The 25350-nt window shown below is 40.3% G+C and overlaps 1 protein-coding gene across 1 annotated transcript in view; it reads right to left on the bottom strand.

The window, feature by feature from the left end:
• The window catches only part of STX12 (syntaxin 12), a 50134-nt gene that overhangs the window by 15303 nt on the left and 9481 nt on the right, over window positions 1-25350 (bottom strand). Inside the window, exons 2-4 of the mRNA XM_012439961.3 lie at window positions 17415-17484; window positions 14172-14271; window positions 5631-5768 (exon numbers count right to left, since the gene is read on the bottom strand). Of these exons, the coding sequence (XP_012295384.1) occupies window positions 5631-5768; window positions 14172-14271; window positions 17415-17484 (308 nt within the window). The remainder of the gene's footprint in view (window positions 1-5630; window positions 5769-14171; window positions 14272-17414; window positions 17485-25350) is intronic.

Raw genomic sequence — 25350 nt, 5'->3', positions numbered from 1 at the left:
TATAATTATGTACATATATGTATAATATATATGTACAATGTATATATACACATTATATATAATACAATATAAATTATATATATTATACAATATATGTTTATATACGTTGTACATATATAATATATATTGTATAATATATATGTTTATATTCTTGTTAATACAGGTAGATAAAATGGCTCAAGGCAGTGGCATCAAATTGCACTAGTATTATTGTATTCTTCATCACTACACTGACAGTATTTTAAAAGCCAATGTGGGCTGGGCATGGTGGCTCACGCCTGTAATCCCAGCACTTTGGGAGGCAGAGGCTGGCGGATCATGAGGTCAGGAGATCAAGACCACTCTGGCCAACATGGTGAAACCCCCTCTCTACTTAAATACAAAAAATTAGCCGGGCACAGTGGTGAGTGCCTGTAGTCCCAGCTACTTGGGAGGCGGAGGCAAGGAAATCGCTTGAACATGGGAGGCAAAGGTTGCAGTGAGCTGAGATCGGGCCACTGTACTCCAGCCTGGCGACAGATCGAGACTCCGTCTTAAAAAAAAAAAAAAGCCAATGTGTCCTTAAAGCCATACAAGTTATTAATTAAACGTTGACCCCTCAATACACATCTTTCTACTATTATGTATGGTGAAATGGCACATACACATAAAGTACTTCTGCTGCATAAAGAAATACAATGTTGGGGCCGGGCATGGTGGCTCACGTCTGTAATCTCAGAACTTTGGGAGGCTGAGGTGGGCGGATTACTGAGGTCAGGAGTCCAAGACCAGCCCGGCCAACATGGTGAAACCCCATCTCTACTAAAAATACAAAAATTAGCTAGGCATGGTGGTGCACACCTGTAATCCCATCTACTAGGGAGGCTGAGGCAGGAGAATTGCTTGAACCCGGGAGGCAGAGGTTAAAGCTAAGATTGTGCCACTGCATTTCAGCCTGGGTGACAGAGCAAGACTCTATCTCAAAAAAGAAATACAATGTTTGTCTCTAGGAAAAGCACTTGTATAATGGAACTGCAGGCTGAACTAGCCACTTTTTTTAGGAAATACCATTTTTACTTATTCAATATAGTTTTATAAGGACTTACTAAAAACTAATTTAAAAGCTTTAAAACTTTTATAAATGTATACATATAAACTTTTCAGATGGGTATTTGGCAGACAACTTGTTGAAAGTAAGTATGAGCCTGTCACTTCAAGAAAAACAACAGACTGTGTTTGTTGCTAATGATAAAAATGTAGCTTTAAAGTAAAAAAAAAAAAAAAGAATTTTAGAAGACTTGTATCTACCACTCTAAGAATTTCCCAATAGTTAAAGACTTTTCTGGTGAAACTGATGAGAGAGACTTGTATCTACCACTCTAAGAATTTCCCAATAGTTGAAGACTTTTCTGGTGAAACTGATGGAAATATGTTTGTTTTTAATATTGTAAAATAAAATATATCAACTTTTGGAAGACCTGCATAACTCAGGGAACCAGTACTATCCAAATGATAAATACATGATGCTACAAAAATCATGCATGGATAAAAGATCCAATCTAAGTATAACACAGACCAACAGATGTTAATGTAACAGAGTATGAAGTAATAATTATGGTTTTTGATTCTACAATGTAACTTCTGTCAAGTTTTGATGTAGTATCAAAGAAGAGTATCAACAATGATCTGAAAAGGTTATAAAAATATTCCTTTTCCAATTGTATATTTCTGCCAGCTTGGATTTTCTTCAGATACTTCAACCAGAACAACCTATCACAACAGACTGAATATAACAGCAGATACAATCCCAGACGATAAAAGCTGAGAGTTCATCACCACTAGACCTGCCTCACATGAAGTGCTAAAGGAAGTTCTTCAAGCTGAATGAAAAACATGCTAATTAGTAAAATGAAAACATATGAAAGTATAAAATTCACCGGTAAAAGTAAGTACATAGTCAAATTCAGAACTGTAATGGTGGTATATAAATCATTTACATCTTTAGTGTGGAGGTTAAAAAACAAAAGCAGCTATGAAAATCTAGCTGCCTTCTGGTAAGCCAGACACTTAAAAAATGTCTGTATTTGCAAAAATGAAAATAATACTACTCTGCTCACTAATTTTTTTCTTGGAAACACAATTTTTTAAAATTAAAAATCTGGTTTAATTCCTTCTTTCCCTATGTGCATAAAAAAACTAATTTATATTCATATTAATACGTAATGAGTATATTATTTAAAAATGAATAAACATCCAAAATTTTTCTCAGTTTTAATTTCTAATACAGTAGACATTAATAGATATGACTCATATAAACAACACTTCTTTGGGGTCTGATATGGTTTGACTCTGTGTCCCCACCCAAAACTCACCTTGAATTGTAATAATCCCTACGTGTCAACAGCGAGACCAGATGGAGAAAACTGAATCACAGGGACAGTTTTCCCCATGCTGTTCTCGTGATAATGTGTGAGTTCTCACAACATCTGATGGTTTTTATAAGGGGCTTCCCCCTTTGCTGGGCACTAATTATCTCTCCTGCTGCCCTCTGAAGAGGTGTCTTTCAACATGACTGAAAGTTTCTTGAAGCCTCCCCAGCCATGTGTAACTGTGAGTCAATGAAACCTCTTTCCTATATAAATGACCCAGTCATGGGCAGTTTTTTTTTTTTTTTTGAGACAGAGTCTCACTCTGTCACCCAGGCTGGAGTGCAGTGGTGTGGTCTCAGCTCATTGCAACTTCCACCTCCCGGGTTCAATCAATTCTCCTGCTTCAGCCTCCCAAGTAGCTGAGATTATGGGTGCCTGCCACCATGCCCGGCTAATTTTTTGTATTTTCAGTAGAGACGGGGTTTCACCATGTTGGGCAGGCTGGTCTTGAACTCCTGACCTCATGATCGCCTGCCTCGGCCTCCCAAAGCGCTGAGATTAGAGAGGTGAGCCACCGCGCCCGGCCTTGGGCAGTTCATTATAGCAGTGTGAGAACAGACTAATACAGGTCCTTAGTAATTTTTTTTTTTTAAGATTCAAGAAGAGAACTTAATAATTTTTAAGAGTGTAATGGGGTCCTGAGATCAAAAAGTTTGACAATTTTGTTCTATTGCATCTTTTTCTTATTGATTCATGGGAATTCTTTATGTATTCTAAATGCTAGTTCTTTGCTATTAAACAAATATAGCAATGTCTTCTCCCTGTCTGTGACTTGTCTTTTCACATATACCACTTTTTTTGTTCTTCATTTCTTTCTGCTTTTCAGACTTTTCATCTGAGATCACTTTCCTTTCACCTGAAATACATTCTTTAGAATTTCCTTCAGTAAGGTGTGCTGATAGAAAACTCACTTTTGATTGAAAATGTCTTGGGCCGGGCGCGGTGGCTCACGCCTGTAATCCCAGCACTTTGGGAGGCCGAGGCGGGTGGATCATGAGGTCAAGAGATCGAGACCATCCTGGTCAACATGGTGAAACCCCGTCTCTACTAAAAATACAAAAAATTAGCTGGGTATGGTGGCGCGTGCCTGTAGTCCCAGCTACTCAGGAGGCTGAGGCAGGAGAACTGCCTGAACCCAGGAGGCGGAGGTTGCGGTGAGCCAAGATCGCGCCACTGCACTCCAGCCTGGGTAAAAAGGGCGAAACTCCATCTCAAAAAATATATATATATCTTTAGCCCTCATTCTTGACATATATTTTCAGTGGGTTTAGAATCCTAGGTAGACAGTTATTGTCCTTCATTAACATTCAAGATAGCACTCTACTTCTGGCTTCCACTGTTGTTGAGAAGTCAACTGCCAATCTAACTATTTTATCTTTGAAGGTATTCTATTGTTTTTCCAGCTATTTTTATGACTTTTCTCTTTGTCTCTGTTCTGAAATTTGTCTTTTGATGTATCCAGATTAGAGATTTCATTTATCCTGCCTGGGATCTGTTAGGTTTCTTGAAACTGTGGGCTAGTGTTTTTCATAAGTTCTGGAGATTATCAGTCATTATTTCTTCAAATATCACCTTTATTCTATGTTTGCCCTATTCTCATTCTATAACTCCAGTTAAAACCACATTCGATCTTTTTACTCCGTTCTCCAATTCTCATCATCTTTCTTCCATATTTAACCTCTTACCCCCATGCTACATGCTGGATAATATCTTCTAACCAATTTCTAGTTAAACCACCCATCCACTAAATTTTTTTTTTTTTTTTTAAAGACGGGGTTTCACCATGTTGGTCAGGCTGGTCTTGAACTCCCGACCTCAGGTGATCCGCCCACCTTGGCCTCCAAAGTGCTTGGATTACAGGCGTGAGCCACCATGCCCGGCCATAAGAAAGACCTCTGAGCTTTTTTTTTTTTTTTTTTAGTAGAGACGGGGTTTCACCATGTTGGCCAGGATGGTCTTGATCTCTTGACCTTGTGATCTGCCCACCTCGGCCTCCCAAAGTGCTGGGATTACAGGCGTGAGCCACCGTGCCCAGCCTATCCACTAAATTTTTAAGTTTCCATATTATATCTTTTCATTTTAGAAATTCATTTGACACCTTTTCAAAGCTTTCTATAGTTTCCTGCAGAGGTTTTCAGCCTTTTATGTCTTTAAACACAGTGAATATAGTTGTCTTGTAATTCTAATGTACAAAGTCTTTGGAGGTATGTTTCACTTCACTATTGTTTCTACATAATAAGAATAATTCTTGTTCAGAGTAATTTGTTTCTTTGTATACATGGTTATTATTAGTGAATGGTACTTACTGCCCTAGAAAAATTATTTGGGAGTATTATTTCAGCGTTAGGATAAAGGTGTCTTTCTACAGCGGGAATTTGTGTTTGCTTCTACCCAGCATATAGGTGGCTTTACCAGTCCAGGACCACTAAACCATTCAGATAGGATGAATTTGAGCAGAAAATCTGTCTGAAGAAGGTTACTTTGTGGTACAAACTACTGTCTGGGTTTCTCCTCCCTCCTGCCCTCCTCCATCTGCTCAGTTCAGTGCTAATGCAATGTTTTTGCAATCTGCTGGGGGAAAGGAGAGCTCACTTTTGAATTGATATTCTAAGGACATAGTCTTTTAGGGCCCAGTTTAATCTGAGTTGTACTTTCTTTCATATTCTCTACCTTGTGTGGACCTTTGGCTTTGACTTTTATCCTCCTCATGCCATGAGGATATCAAAACTGAAGTTCAAGTTTGCCTTCAGTAAACATACTCAATGCAAAAGCAGTTTCAGTGTTCTGCTTATCTCTCAGGCTTTACCTTAATGTTTTCATAAATCGTTGATACTTTTGAGAAGCTGGATTTTTAAAATCCAGTATTTGATAATCCTTTTCAAAAACAGAGGGCTAGTCCAAATAAACTAGCCTGTTATATTCCAGGAAAGAGTTTCATTATTTTTCATTTTTAGGTTTTTAATGTTAAGACCAATATTATCAAAATGAAAAAGAAAATTACACATAGTTCTTCCTCTTGTATCTTTTAACCCTCATTCGGATTCCTTTCTAGGCTTTGATCACATGCATACATATTTTTTAGATAGGTTATACCAACCTGCCATTTTCACAGCAGCTAACTTATATGTTTATTGGTCAAACAGAAAAAGAAAAAAAAAAACCTACGAACTTGGGAAAGAACATTCTGAAATTGCAAAGGTTTTCTTTTGGGAATCAACTTACAGAAAGACGAGATCCAGCTCTTGCTCTGGCAATACTCTCCTTTTCCTTTTCGGATACCCTTCTCTGCACAGCTTGGAAATTGTTTAAGGCTGCAGAGAAGTCATTCATGAGGCGTTCCTTCTGAAGTCTCTGCTGGCGCTAAGGAAATGAAGCAACAACTTGAGATTTCATATTAACCCAGAATAATGTGGTTTTAATTTCCCTTAAAAGCAAAATTATACCCTTAAATATTTCCAACTAGAAAAATGATTATGAAATAGTCTCTTCTTTAAATTGATAAATTTGCTCTTTGCTAGCTCAAAGCCCTGGTTAATACTATAGACCAAGTCAAAATTTTTCTTCTTTCGTTCTGACAAACCTGGGAACTGGGTTGCATTTAACCTTTTTTTTTTTCTTCTTTTTATTGAGACAGGTCTTGCTCTGTTGCCCAGGCTGGAGTTCAGTGTCATGATCTCAGCTCACTGCCAAACTCTGCTGTCCAGGTTCAAGCAATTCTCATGCCTCAGCCTCCCAAGTAGCTGGGATTACAGGCGCCCACCACCAGGCCTGGCTAATTTTTATTAGAGATGGGGTTTTGCCATGTTAGCCAGGCTATTCTCAAACTCTGGACCTCAGGTGATCTACTGCCTTGGCCTCCCAAAGCGCTGGGATTACAGGCATAAGCCATTGCACACACTCTGCATTTAACTTCTAAAGTAATCTCCAAAGAACTGCAATTCAGAATTTTGGTGCCCTGGAGAATCTAAAAGAGAATAAATACCTCTGGACTCCAACTGAAGCCAAACAGAGATTGGTTTTGACTAACATGTTAAAACCCTATTCATCTATATTAAGTTCACAGTTTCCCTGAAAACTAGAATCATTTTGCAGGCTATTTTTAGTGAAGCTTAAAATCTTTGAGACCTTGATAAGTACTTTATTTATCTAAAGACATATCTCTACTAAGCTTGTTACCTACGTCTTAAAAAACACATGCTGAGGCTGGGCACAGTGGCTTATGCCTGTAGTCCTAGCACTTTGGGAGGCTGAGCCAGGAAGATCACTTGAGCCCAGGAGTTTGCAACCAGCCTGAGCAACATGGCAAAACTCCATCTCTACAAAAAATACAAAAATCAGCCAGGTGTGGTGATGTACATCCGCTACTCAGGAGGCTGGGGCAGGAGGATCATTTGAGCCTGGAAGGTTGAGGCTGCAGTAAGCTAAGATCGTGCCATGTACTACAGCCTGAGAAGAGTGAGATCCTGTCTCAAAAAACAAAACAAAACAAAACACACACACACACCACATACTGACAGCATTTGTCCTGTTCTAAGAACACAGAAGTAAAAACTCACCCCTGACCTCAAATCACTTACCATCTATTTGTAAATAAAGGATACAGACAGACAAGTAACAAAGTCATAATAAATAACTGCTATATCCAATTAGGACTATAGGAGTTCAGAGACAGGAATAATCAGTAAGAACTCAAGTTGTCAAGAAAGGTGGACAGTGAAGTAAGAGGAAGGCATGAATAAGCAGAAAGAAGGGGTGAGGCAAATCCAAGCAAGAGAACAGTGTGAGCAAAGGCATGGTGGCAGAATCTGAAGAGGATCTCTAGGCAGATAGTTTGGCTGGAACTACAGGTTTAGTAATGAGAGTAGCTAAAAAACAAAGTTGGAAAGGTAAAAAAGGGGCCAACCATAGCAGGTTTTAAATGTCAAGCTAGGCTGAGTGCAATAGCTCACACCTATCATCCCAGCACTTTGGGAGGCCGAGGTGGGTGGATCACTTGAGGTCAGGAGTTCAAGAACATCCTGGCCAACATGGTGAAACCTTATCTCTACTAAAAATATAAAAAATTAGCCAAACATGGTGGCAGGCACCTGTAATCCCAGCTACTTGGTAGGCTGAGGCAGGAGAAACGCTTGAACCAGGAGGCAGAGGTTGCAATGAACCGAGATTGTGCCACTGCACTCCAGCCTGGGCAACAAGAGCAAAACTTGGTCTTAGAAAACAAAACAAAACAAAATGCCAAGGTAATGAGTCTGGGGTTCAACTTTTTCTTTTTTTTTTTGAGACAGAGTTTCGCTCTTGTTACCCAGGCTGGAGTGCAATGGCGCGATCTCAGCTCACCGCAACTTCCTCCTCCTGGGTTCAAGCAATTCTCCTGCCTCAGCCTCCCGAGTAGCTGGGACTACAAGTGTGCACCACCATGCCTGGCTAATTTTTGTATTTTTAGCAGAGACGAGGTTTCACCATGTTGACCAGGATGGTCTCGATCTCTTGACCTCGTGATCCACCCACCTCGGCCTCCCAAAGTGCTGGGATAATAGGCGTGAGCCACCACACCCGGCCTGGGGTTCACCTTCTAAAGAAAAAAGAATAATGAAGATCTTTGAGCAGGAAATGTGATGGGTACAAAATAGTAATTTAGAAAAATTAGTCTGTGATGGTATAAAAAGTGGAATAGATACTTGTATTGATGTCAGTCTTGGATAAATAATTAAAAAAAGAAAAAGAAAAAAAGTGGGATAGAAAAAAGAAACAAGTCAAACAGATTACCAATTCCATAGTCTAAATTTAAAGTTAGGAGGACACAGTAACAGTAATAAGATCACAAAGAAATAAATTTAAGAAACATTTTGACTGGTGGTAGGGAAAGAAAGATGAAGTCAAGAAGGACTGAAATTTCAAATCTGGGAGAATGATGGTTATATTAAAAGCAAATTTAGATGGGAACCTTTTTTGTTCTGAGATTTTTATTTGTGAATAAACAAAATTATAACAATGGGGGGAGGACATCATTCCCTAACCTCACCATGCAAAAATATTATCATTTTTTAAAGTACATCACACACATTTTCTATGTTACCAAGCTCTTCACAATTATGATCTCTCTCTCTTATTTTTTGAGACAGGGTCTTGCTCTGTCACCCAAGCTGGGGTGCAGTGGTGCGATCTCGGCTCACTGCAGCAATCCTCTCACCTCAGCTTCCTGAGTAGCTGGGACTACAGATGCGTGCCACCAAGCCCGACTAATTTTTGTAGAGATGTTGCCCAGGTTGGGTCTCGATCTCCTGTACTCAAGCAATCCACCCACTTTAGCCTCCCAAAGTGCTGGGATTACAGGTGTGCACCACTGCGCCCAGCCATGATCTTTAACCGTTACATATATTCCATCAAGTTCACCTAAATTTCATGTAAATATTCCTTCTAGATTTTCCAAGTTATTAAATATTATAAAGTTAAAGTGAGCCCAATGTAAAAGCTAATATTTATATAGTGCTTACATTGTACCAGTTCTACTGTAAGTGCTTTATATAATAATTCATTTACCTATACAATGACCTATAAATTAGGCATTATTACTGTCCCAACTTTACATGTCAGAGAACCAAAGTACCACAGAGGTAATGTAATTTGCCCAGGATCACACAGTAAGTGACAAAGATGGATTTAAATTCAAGAAATTTGGCTCCAGAGTGTGTGTGTGTGTATATATATATATATATATATACACACACACACACACACACACACACGTATATATATGTGTGTGTGTATATATATATAGAGAGAGAGTGTATGTGTGTGTGTGTCTGTGAGTGTGTTTACCTTCAGAATTATTTTTCCCCCTTAGGACTAATTTGCATGAATGAGAATATCAGGTCAAAAGGCACAAACTTTTCTGTAATGGTAAATATTGTCAATAAAGTTAGTTAAGGGGTTAGGTAAAACATGAAAAACTCAGTATAAGACAAGTTTTTTGTGAAAGTAGTTTATTTCAGGAGGAGATGTCAGAAAATGAATTGAAGATATGGGCCAACTACTTAGAGGTGTAGGGGTTATGTTGGAAAAAGATCTGGAGGTCATGATCATAAAGGTGAAAGGGAGGTCATAAAAGCAGGTGACTCCTGAGGGAGAAAGCATACAGTGAAAGAATTTGAGGATCAATGTCACAACCTTGGGGCATGCCCGCTCTTGAGAGGATATGGAGTCTAGGAAGGAGGCTGAGACTCAACCTGGGGATCTCCAGAGTTGGGGGACAGAATGAAAGAGAATCATGGCAAGAGAAAAGTTTCAGTGCAGACAGGATAGCCGAGAGGATCAAAGGAAACAGAGAAAAAAAGTGAATGGGCCCAGCATGGTGGCTCACGCCTGTAATCCCAGAACTTTGGGAGGCCGAGGCAGACGGATCACTTGAGTTCAGAAGTTCATGATCAAGCTGGCCAACATGGTGAAACCCTGTCTCCATTAATAATACAAAAATTCATGTGGTGATGTGTGCCTGTAGTCCCTGCTACTTGGGAGTCTGAGGCAGGAGAATCACTTGAACCTGGTAGGCAAAGGTTGCAGTAAGCCAAGATTGCACCACTGCACTCCAGCCTCAGTGACAGAGTGAAAGAGTGTCTCCAAAAAAAAAAAAAAAAAGTGAATAAAAACTTTTTACAAAGGGCCAGGTGTGACAGTTCATGCCTGTAATTCCAGCACTTTGGGAGGCCGAGGAGGGAAGATTGCTTGAGCCCAGGAGTTTGAGCAGCCTGAGAAACACAGCAAGACTCTGCCTCTATAAAAAATTTAAAAGTAGCTGGGTGTGATGGCACATGCCTGTGGTCCCAGCTACTTGGGAAGCTAAGGTGGGAGGATCACTTGAGCCTGGGAGATTGAGGCTACAGTGATACAGTAAGTCATGATGGCACCACTCCACTGCACCTCGCATGGACAACTGAGTGAGACCCTGTCTCAAACAAACAAACAAACAAAAAAACCTCAAAAGCCACTGGACTGTGTAACTAGATCACTGATGATAGTACGTAAGTATGGAAAAAAACCTTAAAGTAGGAGTATGGTTTGATGTATAAGACAGCAGTGAAAAGATGGGTGATGGGGATAAGATTAATTAGACGAGAAAAGTGTAGAAAGACAAAAGGATACTGAGCATAACAAGAGGAGGGGAATCAAGGAATTCAGTTTCACCAGAGAGAGTATGTTTGTAGATCTATTTCGTGTTCTTTTTTATTTATTTATTCATTAAATAAAGATGGGGTTTCACCATGTTGGTCAGGGTGGTCTTGAACTCCCGACCTCAGGTGATCTGCCCTCCTTGGCCTCCAAAGTGCTTGGATTACAGGCGTGAGCCACCACGCCCACCTATTTCGTGTTCTTAATGATCCAAGATAATGGAAAGGAACAACAACATGCATAATCCAAAAATAACTTCTATTTGGTTTTGAAAGACATTTGATGAATTTTGTTTTGGTAGCAGTTTTGATTTTCTATTTATATTTTGCTTAGGCTACCATTTAACTCTTAAATACTTTCACTACTCTGCATCAGACCCTTAACTCCTTTTTTATTACTATGAAAACTATCTACAAGTGTGTATTCCCTAAGTGCATGGTTGGGAGGAAGAAACAGCTAATTTGGCAGCAATATGTATTATTAGATGACAAGGGGGAAATGGTCCATAACTGAAACATCAGCATGAGTAACAATTAGAACAGTCCGTATACAGACAACCAAAGGGTAACTACTTTTAGCAGGATGACAAAGCATTTTGTCCTCTCTCTTTTCTGCAAGTGGGGGCCAAAATTCCAGATATGCTACATGGAACAGTTTATCAGGTTAAACTAGTGCTTTTGAATTTTTTTTTTTTTTTGACAGAGATTTACAATAAGAATTTGACATCATGGGCTGGGCACTGGGTTCACGCCTGTAATCCCAGCACTTTGGGAAGCCTAGCTGGGGAGATTACCTGAGGTCAGGAGTTCGAAAGCAGCCTGGCCAAAATTGCAAAACCCTGTCTCTACTAAAAATAGAAAAATTAGCCGGGCGTGGTGGTGGGTGCCTGCAATTCCAGCTACTTGGGAGGCTGAGGCAGGAGTAAAGTTTGAACCTGGGAGGCGGAGGTTGCAGTGAGCCAATATCGTGCTACTGCACTCCAGGCTGGTGACAGAGCAAGACACTGTCTCAAAAAAAAAAAAAAAAAAAAAAGCCGGGTGCGGTGGCTCAAGCCTGTAATCCCAGCACTGTGGGAGGATCACAAGGTCAACAGATCAAGACTATCCTGGCCAACATGCTGAAACTCTGTCTCTACTAAAAAAATACAAAAATTAGCTGGGCGTGGTAGCGCACGCCTGTAGTCCCACCTACTCGGGAGGCTGAGGCAGGAGAATCATTTGAACCAGGGAGCTGGAGGTTGCAGTGAGCCAAGATCGTGCCACTGCACTCCAGCCTGGCATGAATGAAACTCCCGTCTCAAAAAAAAGAATTTGACATCATGATCCATCCACACATATACACATGTATGTATGAAACAATAGTTTCATATAACAATATATACCATTATTACATAATACAGATTCTGATACTTCTACTCTATTTAAGTTTTTTTTAATTATGATCACAATACACTAAAATGATTTCATGTTCCACTAGCCACAACCCATACCTTGAAAAACAACTCAGGACAGGGAAGTTGAAAGGTTTTGTCTTCAGAGCCATCAGATACAGGACATTATCATTTAAAAAGTTCAATAATAAAAAGCATTATGTGGCTGGATACGGTGACTCACATCTGTAATCTTAGCACTTTGGGAGGCCGAGGTGGGCAGATCACGAGGTCAGGAGTTTGAGATCAGCCTGACGAACATGGTGAAATCCCGTCTCTACTAAAAATACAAAACTTAGCTGGGTGTGGTGGTGCACGTCTATAATCCCAGCTACTCAGGAGGTTGAGGCAGGAGAATTGCTTGAACCCAGGAAGCAGAGGTTGCAGTGAGCCAAAATCATGCCACTGCACTCCAGCCTGGACGACAGAGTGAGACTTTGTCTCAAAAAAAATAAAAAAATTAAAAAAAAGCAATAAAGGCCAGGTACAGTGGCTCATGTCTATAATCCCAGCACTTTGGAAGGCCAAGGCAGGAGGATTACTTGAGCCCAGGAGTTTGAGATTAGCCTGGACAACATAGCAAGACCCCCATCTCTACAAAAAATTTAAAAATTTAGCTGAGTGTGGTGGTGTGCACTTGTAGTCCCAGCTACTCAGGAGACTGAGGTGGCAGGGTCCCCTGAGCCCAAGAGTTCAAGGTTGCAGTTAGCTATGATTCCCACTGCACTCAGACTGGGTGATAGAGTAATACCCTATCTCAAAAATAAAATAAAATTACAAAAGCAATAAAAGTTAAGTGCCCCCTGGCCAGGCATGGTGGCTCATGCCTATAATCCCTGGACTTTGGGAGGCCGAGGCAGGTGGATCACCTGAGGTCAGCAGTTGGAAACCAGCCTGACCAACATGGAGAAACCCCCCATCTCTATTAAAAATACAAAATTAGTCGGACTGTAGTGGTACATGCCTGTAATCTCAGATACTCGGGAGACTGAGGCAGGAGAATTGCTTGACCTGGGAGGCAGAGGTTGCAGTGAGCCAAGATTGTGCCATTGCACTACAGCCTGAGCAACAAGAGTGAAATTCCATCTCAAAAAACAACAAAAAATGGTTAAGTGCCCCCACAAATGGTATAGAAGCTAAAAGCAAAACAGAATCATAATACGAAGGTAGATAGAGAAAATTTTTTTTACTGGAGACCTGAGGTAAATCATGAAGAGTCAAGCCACAATGAAGGAGGGACGGAATGTGGCATTTTAAGGGAACAATGAATCTCAGTAAAAACTCTGTGTTTCTAAAGAATTTAAATGGCCACTGAATAAAATGACTTGAAAAGAGAACCCATTTTCCCTGAGCAGTTCCTTAACCTGCCTGAGATCTGTGAATTACTCATGATAGAACATGAAGGTAGCCGCAAAACATGAAAGAAAGATGTTTCATTAAAATTTACAGATAATGGATACAAAACAAACTAGGAAGGCTGGGCACCGTGGCTCATGCCTGTAATTCCATCACTTTGGAAGGCGGAGGCGGGATGATTGCTTGAAGCCAGGAGTTCAATACCAGCCTGAGAAACAAAGCAAGACTCTGTCTATACAAAAAAAACTGTTAAAATTAGCTGGGTGTGGTGGTATATGCCTACAGTCATGGCTACTCAGGAGGCTAAGGGGAGAGGATTGCTTGAGCACAGAAGTGTGAGGCTACAGTGAGCTACGATTACACCACTGCACTTTAGCCTGGGTGACAAAGGAAGACCCCATCTCTAAAATAACAACAATGATAAAAATAATAATAATTAAAACAAAACAACCAGGAGAAAGGAGCAAGCCTACAAACATAAAACTGCTAGTCAAACCCCAAAGACATACAAATGTTGAGATTTCTCTTCAGTTAAATCCATTTTATTAATATATTAATAATGTTATTAATAATAGCAGCAGCCACCACATATTGATTACCTACTAAATGCAGGCAATTTGCCACACCTGGTATACACATTCTTTCTATTGCCCCAACAGTCACATATCCCCCACTTTATGGAGAAGAAACTGAGGTGCAGAGGAAGTCTGTCTAGAAACAAAGGCCAACTTATTTTTTTTTTTGTATACTGCCTTTCTATTAACACAAAGTTCTTTCCTATTAATAAACAAAACAAAACAGAAAATACCAACCTGTTCAGAAGTAGATAAGGGTAGGGGCAAGGACCCTAATTCTTTCAGCAATTCATTTGTTTCCTTGGCAAGCTGATTTGTGGAGTGTTGTAACTGTTGCCTAAGAGAGAAAAGACATGTTTCAGGATGTTCTCACTTCTTGAGAGGGCTATACTTAGAACCACTTTGTTCTCAGAGTGTCTCATAATGAAGGGAATGAAGGGCCATTTGAAGAAATGAGTCCCTAGATGCCCAGGTTCACAACACATTCCAGATATATTACCCAGGCAAACCCACTTCAAGGTATCTTCACTGAGCAGAAAGAATCTGCTTCAATAACCTGCTGAAGGAAGCACAGACCAGGGAAGAAAAGAAAAGCATGTCAGCAGTTCTGATAAAAATATAAAAACAACAATTGCTGCCCACAGCTAAATCAAGTAGTTTAAACATACTGAACTCTCTCATTGTCCAGGAGTTCTGAATCGTTAAGTGTCTGTCACAGTCCACTGACTAGAGCTAGGCACAGATGGTTAGATGAAATGTGTATTGAAAGCATAGTTTCCTATCTACTCTAGTGAAACATCCCATGCTCTTGCTTAAAGCCAGCTCTTTTCCAGCCTTATCCTTGGCTTCCTACCTGCTCTTTATACCTGACTTTCTGGCTCTTCTCTCCAAAACAAAGAAGCCCTACCTGTTTAAAAATACAAAAGGAGTACGGAGGAAGGGGAATTGCAGAGGAAAGAATATGTAACACAGTAAGTGGAACTGAAAGCAGAAATACAAAAAGTACTCCTTTCGTGTCTGGTTTCCTTTACTATTCAGCCATTTCTACAAAGGTTTTCTGTGAGGACAGTGAAACCACATGCTATGGTCTGAATGTTAGTGTCCCTGTAACATTCATATGTTGAAATCCTAATTCCCAAGGTGATTGTATTATGAGTTGGGGTCCTTTGTGGGGGTGACTGGATCATGAGAGTAAAGACCTCATGAATAGAAGTAGTGCCCTTATAAAAGAGGCCCCAAAGAGCTGCCTTGCCTCTTCCACCAAGTGAGGACACAGGAGGAAGGCGCCATCTATGAAAAAGCGGGCCCTCACCAGACACCGTATCTGCCAATGCCTTGACACCGGACTTCCCAGCCTCCAGAACTATGAGAAATAAATTTGTTGTTTATAAACTATTCAGTTTATGGTATTTTGTTGTAGTAGCCCAAATGGGCTAACATACCACACTACTAATTATTTTGTTAGTTTGTTTTTTACTGCAAATGGGACTCCAGGATTTAAAAAAAAAAAAAAGAGTCAAAAGCAAGAGGGACTCAATCAGGGGCTTGAACATCCCAGGCAGTACTAAAATATCCAGAGATATTTCATATTTCCCTGGAAAAAGCTCACAATAATAGTCATTCTCTCACCTTATACTGCCTAGGGCAGGAAACAAAAAATATTGCTCAGTATATTTTAAAGATAAAGAATAGCACTAAAAGCAGAAATGGAGCAGAAGAGGATGTGATAAAAAGAATCAGGAGTCCCTACTATCAGTCTACTATTCTCTCCCTCAGGCTCCCCTTGGGCCATTCCGAATACCTTTTGCTAATGATATATCGCAGTGGTCCCTCAGTATTCATGGGGGATTGGTTCCAGGGCCTCCTCCCTCCAAGTCCTTGATATAAAATTGCATAACATTTGCATAGAACCTGTGCATACCCCTCCATAAAATTATTTTTTAAAATTATTATTATTTATTTATTTTTAGTTTTTTTTAGAGACAGGGTCTCGCTATGTTGCCCAGGCTGGAGTGCAGTGGCTATTCACAGGAGTGATCTCACTACTGATCAGCACGGGTGTTTTGACCTGCTCCGTTTCCGACCTGGGCCGGTTCACCCCTCCTTAGGCAACCTGGTGGTCCTCCGCTCCCGGGAGGTCACCATATTGATGCTGAACTTAGTGCGGACACCCAATCAGCATAGCGCACTACAGCCCAGAACTCCTGGGCTCAAGCGATCCTACCACCTCAGCCTCCCGAGTAGCTGGGACTACAGGCACGCACCACGGCGCCCGGCTATTATTATTTTTTAAGACGAAGTTTCACTCGTGTTGCCCAGGCTGGAGTGCAATGGCATGATCTTGGCTCACCACAACCTCTGCGTCCTGGGTTCAAGCAATTCTCCTGCCTCAGCCTCCCGAGTAGCTGGGATTACAGGCATGCGCCACCATGCCCGGCTAATTTTGTATTTTTAGTAAAGATGGGGTTTCTCCATGTTGGTCAAGCTGGTCTCAAACTCCCTACCTCAGGAGATCAACCCACCTAGGCCTCCCAAAGTGCTGGGATTACAGGCGTGAGCCACTGCACCCAGCCTATATACTTTATTTTTTATCTTTTTTTTTTTTTTTTGAGACAGAGTCTCACTTTGGTGTTCAGGCTGGAGTGCAGTGGTGCGATCTCGGCTCGGTGCGATCTCGGCTCACTGCAATCTCCGCCTTCTGGGTTCAAGCTATTCTCCTGCCTTAGCCTCCCGAGCAACTGGGATTACAGGCACCCGCCACCACTCCCAGCTGATTTTTGTATTGTTAGTAGAGACAGGGTTTCACCGTGTTGGCCAGGCTGGTCTTGAACTCCTGACCTCAGGTGATCCACCCGCCTTGGCCTCCCAAAGTGCTGGGATTGCAGGCGTGAGCCATTGCGCTGGGCCCCCTTTTGTATATTTTAAATCATCTCTAGATTACTTATAGTACCTAGTACAATGTAAATACTATGTAAATCATTATTATGCTGTATTTCAGTAACAATGACAAGGAAAAAAGTCTGTACATCTTCAGTAGAAACCTTTTTTTTCTGAATGTTTTCTATCTGTGCTTGGTTGAATCTACAGGTGCAGAAGGAACGGATATGGAAGGCTGACTGCAGCTGGAAATCCAATTAGACTAGATCATTAGGAGTCCTATACCAACAAGGAAGCTTATTTAGACAAAGTTGTGAACAGAGTAGTGTAACAGTGGTACAAGTTCCCTTCTTTACTTCCCTAAATTGTTCTGCTAAACTGCCCAAGAGGAGAAAGAACTAGAGTTCAAGGACTTTGAAAGGCAGTGGAGATCACAATCCGTTAATATACTTTGTTGCCCTCTTTTTAGATCCAACTATTACTTCATGACCCACTGCCTCTCACTCTAACTTCCCAGACCTGAAACCTAAGCTACCATGCAGTAAGGACACTGTATCCTCAAATGGCCTTCACAAAACCCAACCTCGTCAGGAAGTTACTCACAGATTTTCCTGTAGCTTGGTTGAGTCCTGCTTAGTTCCTAGCTGGCTCATCAAATTCTTTATCTGAGCAGCTGGGGAGATAGGAAGAAAAAGATTTATTTAAAAGAAAAATACATTCATCATAAGTACCCTACTTCTAAGCTCCCTGGTCTCTTCACACTCAGAATAAATATTAATACATGCAAACTAATAGAGACCATGCTATGATCAAAACCTTGACACACACATTCCTCCAAAAACTAATTACAAGGTTCACCTTTCTCCTGTAGAGTAACTATGTTACTAACTAGTAGGTGGTGGTTTTATCATCCCCCCAAAATTTACTAATTTTTCTAGATCTCCCATTGCAACTGTTAAAATTTTTAACACCTTTAGAAGGGCCTCTAGGCCAGATATCAATTTGCAACAATTAAAAAAATCAAATCAAATACAATAATTCTTCTATAGCAAACATTTTTGGAAAGACAATGTATATTTATTATTAATAATAGGTTACCACCAATTGAGCACCTCTAAGTTCCAGGCACTATATACTAAGAGCTTTGTATATATTCTCTTATTAATTTTCACAACAGCAATCTCAAGTAGATATACCTTCATTTTGCAGGTAAGGAAATGTATTTAGAGAGGTTAAGTATTTTATATAAGCATATACAATAAATAAGTAGCGAGCAAAAAATCCAATGCCAGGGACATCAGATTTCAATGGCAATGTTCTTTCAACTGTGCTCTCTATATCACATTATAGTCGAATATATGGTTTTGTGCAGCCCTCTCTAGCTTTTTCTAGATATTTGCTAAGACTAGGAATGGTAATATTTGAATCCTGGATGTTTAAGTCCCTATTCTAGACCAAGAAAGCAGAGGTCCAGGGGAACGGATCATCTATCAATAAGGAGGAATACTTTAACATCAGCCTGCCTGGGACTCTAAACACTTCTGTTCCTTACTGATTTCTGCAACAAGAATAGAGCCCTTCATTTCTTTTATGTCTTGCTTTCTATTTTCTTTTTCTGGTTACTGGGGAGGGTGAGGGAGATTTCTTCATTCATAGATGTTGGAAGTTAGTTACATGATTTCTTGTTTGCTTGCTTTCCAAGAGCATTCATTGTCTTCTATTACAAGTAGATGGAGTACAGAACATATGAATAGAGTACTCATTGCCCAGAGGAAACACACTTATCATCAAGTTTCAATAGAACTTCAAGAAATAACATAACACAGTAAGTATATGGCTCTTCCAGCCAAATTCAACCTTCTTTGTGAGAGCCCTTTCTATCCTCTCTAGATTAATGCCAGTTTCACTTGTGAAACACCAGCCTGCTAAATGACCGGCTCAGTGGAAGAAAATGAGGAAACTGATATATATTGTGTAATTTGTGAATATTATCGGGGCAATGCTCCCATGTCCAATAAGAATGAATCCTCACTTATTAGAATTTTGAAACTTAAAAATTAATTGTTCCGAATTCACTTTTTGGTAATGGTACTCTTTTTTTTTTTTTTTTTGAGACGGAGTCTCACTCTGTTGCCCAGGCTGGGTGCAGTGGCACAATCTCGGCTCAATGCAACCTCCACCTCCCGGGTCCAAGTGATTTGCCTGCCTCAGCCTCCCAGGTAGCTGGGATTACAGGCATGCATCACCATGCCTGGCTAATTTTTTGAATTTTTAGTAAAGACGGGGTTTCTCCATGTTGGTCAGGCTGGTCTTGAACTCCCAATCTCAGGTGATCCACCTGCCTCGGCCTCCCAAAGTGCTGGGATTACAGGTGTGAGCCACCATGCCTAGCTGGTAATGGTACTCTTAAAATAACAATATTTGGAGAACACAGTCATAATCTTGTCCCTAATTTGGTCACCAAGATTAGTAAAAAAGTAAGCACCGGGCGCGGTGGCACACGCCTGTAATCCCAGCATTTTGGGAGGCCAAGGCGGGTGGATCACGAGGTCAAGAGATTGAGATCATCCTGGTCAACATGGTGAAACCCCGTCTCTACTAAAAATACAAAAAATTAGCTGGGCATGGTGGCACATGCCTGTAATCCCAGCTACTCAGGAGGCTGAGGCAGGAGAATTGCTTGAACCCAGGAGGCGGAGGTTGCGGTGAGCCGAGATAGCGCCATTGCACTCCAGTCTGGGTAACGAGAGCGAAACTCCGTCTCAAAAAAAAAAAAAAAGTAAGCTAAAATTTATTGAGTACCAGTTACCTTTCAATAACAATAATATGCTAATAGTCCCTAAATCTGATAAGAAGCAATGATTAGGCAAAAATCTTCTAATTGATTGCTGGGTGCTTCTATTCCTAAACAGAAATGGAACAACTTAATCCTTAGTAGAAGTTGTTTCTCCCTAATCAAAATTACTGCATTTGTTGGAGTTACAAAGCAAATATTTCCAGAGTCAAGTATATATAGATTGGTAGCACTTCAGATTACAATTTCATCTTATTTTGAGACTATGTTTTCCTAATAAAAGTGTGATTCCAGTTTTACAACAGAAATACAGGATTCACTTAATTCAAAATTTGCCTTTTGACAAGACTTCCCTAAAAGATATCTATTCTACTTAGTGAGGTTACCTATAGCTTAGTGGTTCCACAGAAAAACATAAAACACTATAATTTCTGCATTCTGCTAAGATAGCATTATGTATGACAACCACTTGTCTTCATCACTAACATGTGGTATGTCCTTCTTATCTAAGTCAAATGGGAATCAGGATACCACTAAAGCTATTAACTGGACAGCCATAAAAATAATTTATGAAAGAGGGCATGAATTTTCATTTACTGAGCATTTACTATGTACTAGACACTGGGCTTGACAAGCATTAACTTATTTGACTCCAACAACCCTTTTAGTAAGTATTATTATTCCATTGTTGCATATGAGCATAATGAGGCTCGTGAGAGTTACAGAACTCAATCATTCATTCATTCATTCATTCATTCTGAGTAGAGTACCTACTCTACACTAGGACACTTGCTTTCAAGAGTCTTCTAAGGAAAAGAGACAGACAATAAACATACCAAGTAGTGATAAGTGGTATAAAGAGAAATAAATTCAGGTAAGGGCTGAAGTGACAGTGGTGGGCAGAGGATACTAGTAATATAGAGTGGTCAGAGGGACCTCTCTGATAAGGTGACGCTGAGCAGAGATCCAAAGGAAGTGAAAGATCAAGCCACACAGCTATCTGGGGGAGAAGTATTCTAGGAGAAGAGGGTAATCAGTACAAGGTCCCCAAAGCAAGAGTGCTTGGGCCAGGATGGCTAAAGCAGAGTGAGCAAGAGAGGGTAGAGAAGTGGCCAAGGAGGTAGTAGGGACCCAGGTTATACAGGGCCTTGCAAACAATTATTAGGACTTCGAATTTTAATGAAATGGGAAATCACTGATAGGTTTTGAGAAGAGTGTCATTATAACCAGAATTCAAACCCAGGGCTAACTCCAATGGAATGTGCCACATTACATTCTCTCAAAGGCTGACTCTTACAGGAAAAAGAATGTAGTCACACAGGGCAGGCCTAGATTTCCCAGTGTTCTACTTAGCCCCACCCTACTTATCTGATACCTCCCTAACTTAATAGCTCTCTGCTCCAGATAGGCTGATGTCCTGGCTCTAACCCGCTCCCTTCCCCAGCTCCCTGGTACCTATGGGAATACACCTCTATACTTACCAGAGTCCAGCAGAGTGCCAGGTACCCAGGTGATACATAATTAATTATTGATTGAGTTAGCCTCCCTTTTACATTTATGGCAATGTCTTTGAGGCAGAAGATGCGAATGAAGAATATAAACTAGGAATAATGAGGACTGAAATCTAAGCCAGACTTGATGACTAACTAGATGCATGCCTCTAGGCAAGTCATTTCATTTGACTGGGTCTCTTTTTCACCAATTACAGATGATATTCAGATTTCACTGACATTTACTGAATACTTCAACTATTTGTGTCAGGTTTTTATTTTCTCTCATTAAATCTTTACAACTATGTGAAAACTGATTTCTAAGTACTCCCACCACTGCTCAATTCTAAAATTCAGTAACAGTGAAATAGCTCTAGCCCCAGAATTATGCTGTGTAACCAAGGAATACTTTTGCAACCCAGAAGTTTGGCTTAGAAAGATTCCACCTGTGACTCAAAACTTCGCAAATGCAAGGTACAAATAGGACTGGACTGAGCATATGCCTCTAGAAGGCAGGGACTGCATTCTACTCATTTTTGTGTATGTCTAATCCCTCCTAACACACACATGCCCATCCAGAAAATGGCTGAATATATGATGACACATAACAGTAGATCTGACAAAAAAGTTAAGGAAATAGATCTCTTATTGACTGTCTTTAAAAAGTAGAACATTCCTTAGAAACTCTCCAGAAGTATGCCAAAGTATCAAGTTATTAACCATCTATCAAAACTTATTAAATAAGCTACGGAGCTATGGGAATTTTATAAAATATGAAAAAATCAATTAATAATCAGCTGTTCTCTGTGTTTTCTCACTGGAGAACTCTTCTTCATCTAGACTTTTCTGATTTCCTTCGTTGAGATGACCTGAATTTGGGGGGTGGAGACAGAGAGGAGTTGAGGAAGTGGGGCCGTTGGGGACGTTATAGGGTCATTTGCTAGCTAAACACCAGAATTAATCTAAGCCTTCATTAACAGTTTCTAAATTCCTAAATATTAACATATTTTCTTTAAAGTTTCCAGCAAGACTTAGGTCAGATACCCTAAAACTCAAATCATAAGGACAACAGTGTGGTAGTTTACCGGAACCTAGAGAAGCAGAACTTTTTGTGTTTTGCCCTCTAAAACCACCAACATCAGGGATTTGTTCAAAACTAGTAACTCAATCACTCATGTATTTTAAATCTAAGAGATGTAACCTTCAGTAAACCTAAAGCACACAAAGGAACAATGTGTTTACACATATATTTATTTGCCCTTGAGCATACTTAAAATATCAAAAAGAAAAATGAGGCCAGGCACAGTGGCTCACACCTACAATCTCAACACTTTGGGAGGCTGAGGCGGGCAGATCACTTGAGGCCAGGGTTTCAAGACCAGCCTGGGCAACACAGTGAGAACCGCCTTTACAAAAAATTTTAAAATTGGCCAACCAAGGTGGTGCATGCCTGTAGTCCTACCTACTCAAGAGGCTGAGGCAGGAGGATCACTCAAGCCTAGGAGTTTGAGGCTGCAGTGAGCTATGATCATGCCACTGCACTCCAGCCTAAGCGACAGAGCAAGACCCTGTCTGAAAATAAATAGACAAATAAATAAAAATTTAAAAAGTAAAGTGATGTTTTTTGGAAATATTTTTACCAAGATGAGTTGAATCTTCTGGCTAACTTGGTTAATGAAAAAACTCCCTTTCCAAGCATTCTAGTAAATGAAGGTTTTACGTTAGATGGATGTGTTACAAGTTTTTGAATGAAAATAATTGGGTACTTCCTACGAAATGTTACATAATCCTAGAAACCAGATGTCTAGGCCAAAGGTAAAAACACATCCTTCAGTTCTATACAAGCAATTCTGTTCTTTTTAAAATTATGCTTCATGGTGGTGGGTATGTGCCACGGGCATGGTGGCTCATGCCTGTAATCCCAGCACTTTGGGAGGCTGAGGTGGATGGTTCACCTGAGGTCAGGAGTTTTGAGACTAGCCTGGCCAACATGATGAAACCTGTCTCTACTGAAAATATAAAAATTAGCCAGGCATGGTAGCATGTGCTTGTAGTCTCAGCTACTCAGGAGGCTGAGGCAGGAGAATCGCCTGAACCCGGGAGTGGAGGTTGCAGTGAGCTGAGCTGGCGGCATTGCACTCCAGCCTGGGCAACAGAGCAAGACTCCATCTCAAAACAAAACAAAACAACAACAACAACAACAAAGCTAGGACTCAATTTCTCCTATCACTGACCTCTCATTTTAAAAAGCATATCCTGGCTAAAACTTTTAAAAGAGTATGAAGCAAATCAAATTGTTACACATTACAGCTAACATCCACACTAGGAACTACTCTAAACTGAAAATTCCTTATGTGCTTTTAGCTGATATCAGCAGAATCTGCATCTCCAAATGAACCTTCTTCCAAAGTAAAGTCAAAGCAAAGTCAAATTATATTGAAAGTAACTACCATAGAGGTGGGAAAAAGATTTCTCTTCATTTGACAGGATCTAATGCTCTAATTCAGTATTTAAAACAAAACAAATTGAACAACAAAAAACATTATTTACACCAAATGAGAAAATGATAGCCTATGTGGTGATCATGAAAATGAAGTCATCTCAGTGTTTTACTCTGAAAACTAGGTTTACATTCTGTTTTTATATCACTACAATGAAAATTACCTTTTTAAAAATTTTTTTAACTTTTTTGAGATGGAATTTTGCTCTTGTTGCTCAGGCTGGAATGCAATGGCATGGACTCGGCTCACTGCAACCTCTGCCTCCCAGGTCCAAGGAATTCTACTGTCTCAGCTTCCCAAGTAGCTGGGATTACAGGCACCCGCTACCATGCCCAGCTAATTTTTGTATTTTTAGTGGAGACGGGGTTTCAGCATGTTAGCCAGGCTGGTCTCAAACTCCTGACCTCAGGCAATCCGCCCACCTTGGCCTCCCAAAGTGCTGAGATTACAAGTGTGAGCCACCGTACCCCGCAACCTGACTTTAAAAAATAGCCACTGTACTATAATAATAAAGATCTAAACTAAAGTGAACATGGATATTAAGTATCAAAACTATAATTTTCCATTAACTATTTCAGCTTCAGAATATGTAATGGTTCTATGTAATTCAGATCATAGGCTCTGAATTAAGACTGCCTATATGGCCAGGCATGGTGGCTCATGCCTGCAACTCCAGCACTTTGGGAGGCTAAGGTGGGAGGATCACCTGAACCCAGGAGTTTGATACCAGCCTGTGCAACAAAGTGAGCCCCCGTCTCTACAAAAAATTTAAGAATTAGCTAGACGTGGTGGCATGTGCCTGTAGTCCAAGCTACTCAGAAGGCGGAGGCAGGGAGGAAATCCCTTGAGTTCGAGGTTGCAGTAAGCTATGATGGCACCACTGTACTCCATCCTGGGTGACAGAGTGAGACCCTGTCTCAAAACAAAAAACAAACAAACAAAAAACCACTTCCTATGCCTATGCTTGTCCTGGTTCCGCCACTTCCTAGCAAAGTGATCTTAAGTAAGTCTCCACTCCTCTATGCCTTAGTTTCCTCGCCTAAAAAATGAGAATAAGAGAATCTTCATATGGTTGCTGTGAGGATGAAATGAGATGATACGAAGCTAAATTTAGAACAATGTCTGGCACATAAAAGCACTCAATTAAAGATAGCTATTATTATCAAACTCAAGACCAAGAAAAATGTACTTAGCAGTGATAAAATCAATTAAGTACATATTGAATGCCAACTACATCTCCACTGTTGTTCCAGGCACTGTGGCTAAAGAGAAATGTATAATGCAAGGTCTCTCTGTCTCCACAAAACTAACAGTGATCTCTCTGCTTGGGGTGACAATGTCAGAAAGCTTGAATTAATTAAAGAATACGTAAGTAAATGCTAAACCGTGAGGGAAAACTGCTTGTTTTATACATTCAAAGGAAAAACACCAAAATGGTAGCTAACATTTCTTCAGCACTTACTATGTAGCAGGCACTCTACGTGAATTATCTCATCTAATCATCACAACCCTATGAAGTAGGTATTATTTCCATTTTAGCAACAAGGAAACTGAGAAATAGGTAAGGCAATGTGTTTACACAGCTAGTAAAAAAATCTAGCATACAAATCTTAGCAGAATGACTCCTGAGCCTGCCTATCTAACTACTTAACTATAGTGAGGTTAGGGATTCAACAAGCATTAATCATGCCACCATTGGGGCCAGGTGTGGTGGCTCATGCCTGTAATCCCAGCACTTTGGGAGGCCAAGGAGA

This window comes from Aotus nancymaae, unplaced genomic scaffold (genome assembly GCF_030222135.1).
Source record: "Aotus nancymaae isolate 86718 unplaced genomic scaffold, 86718_ANA_hifiasm-v0.15.2.pri h1tg000053l, whole genome shotgun sequence".
In the NCBI taxonomy this organism is placed as follows: domain Eukaryota; kingdom Metazoa; phylum Chordata; class Mammalia; order Primates; family Aotidae; genus Aotus; species Aotus nancymaae.
Note: the sequence above shows the minus strand (reverse complement) of the source record. Positions and strands in the feature narration are given on the sequence as shown.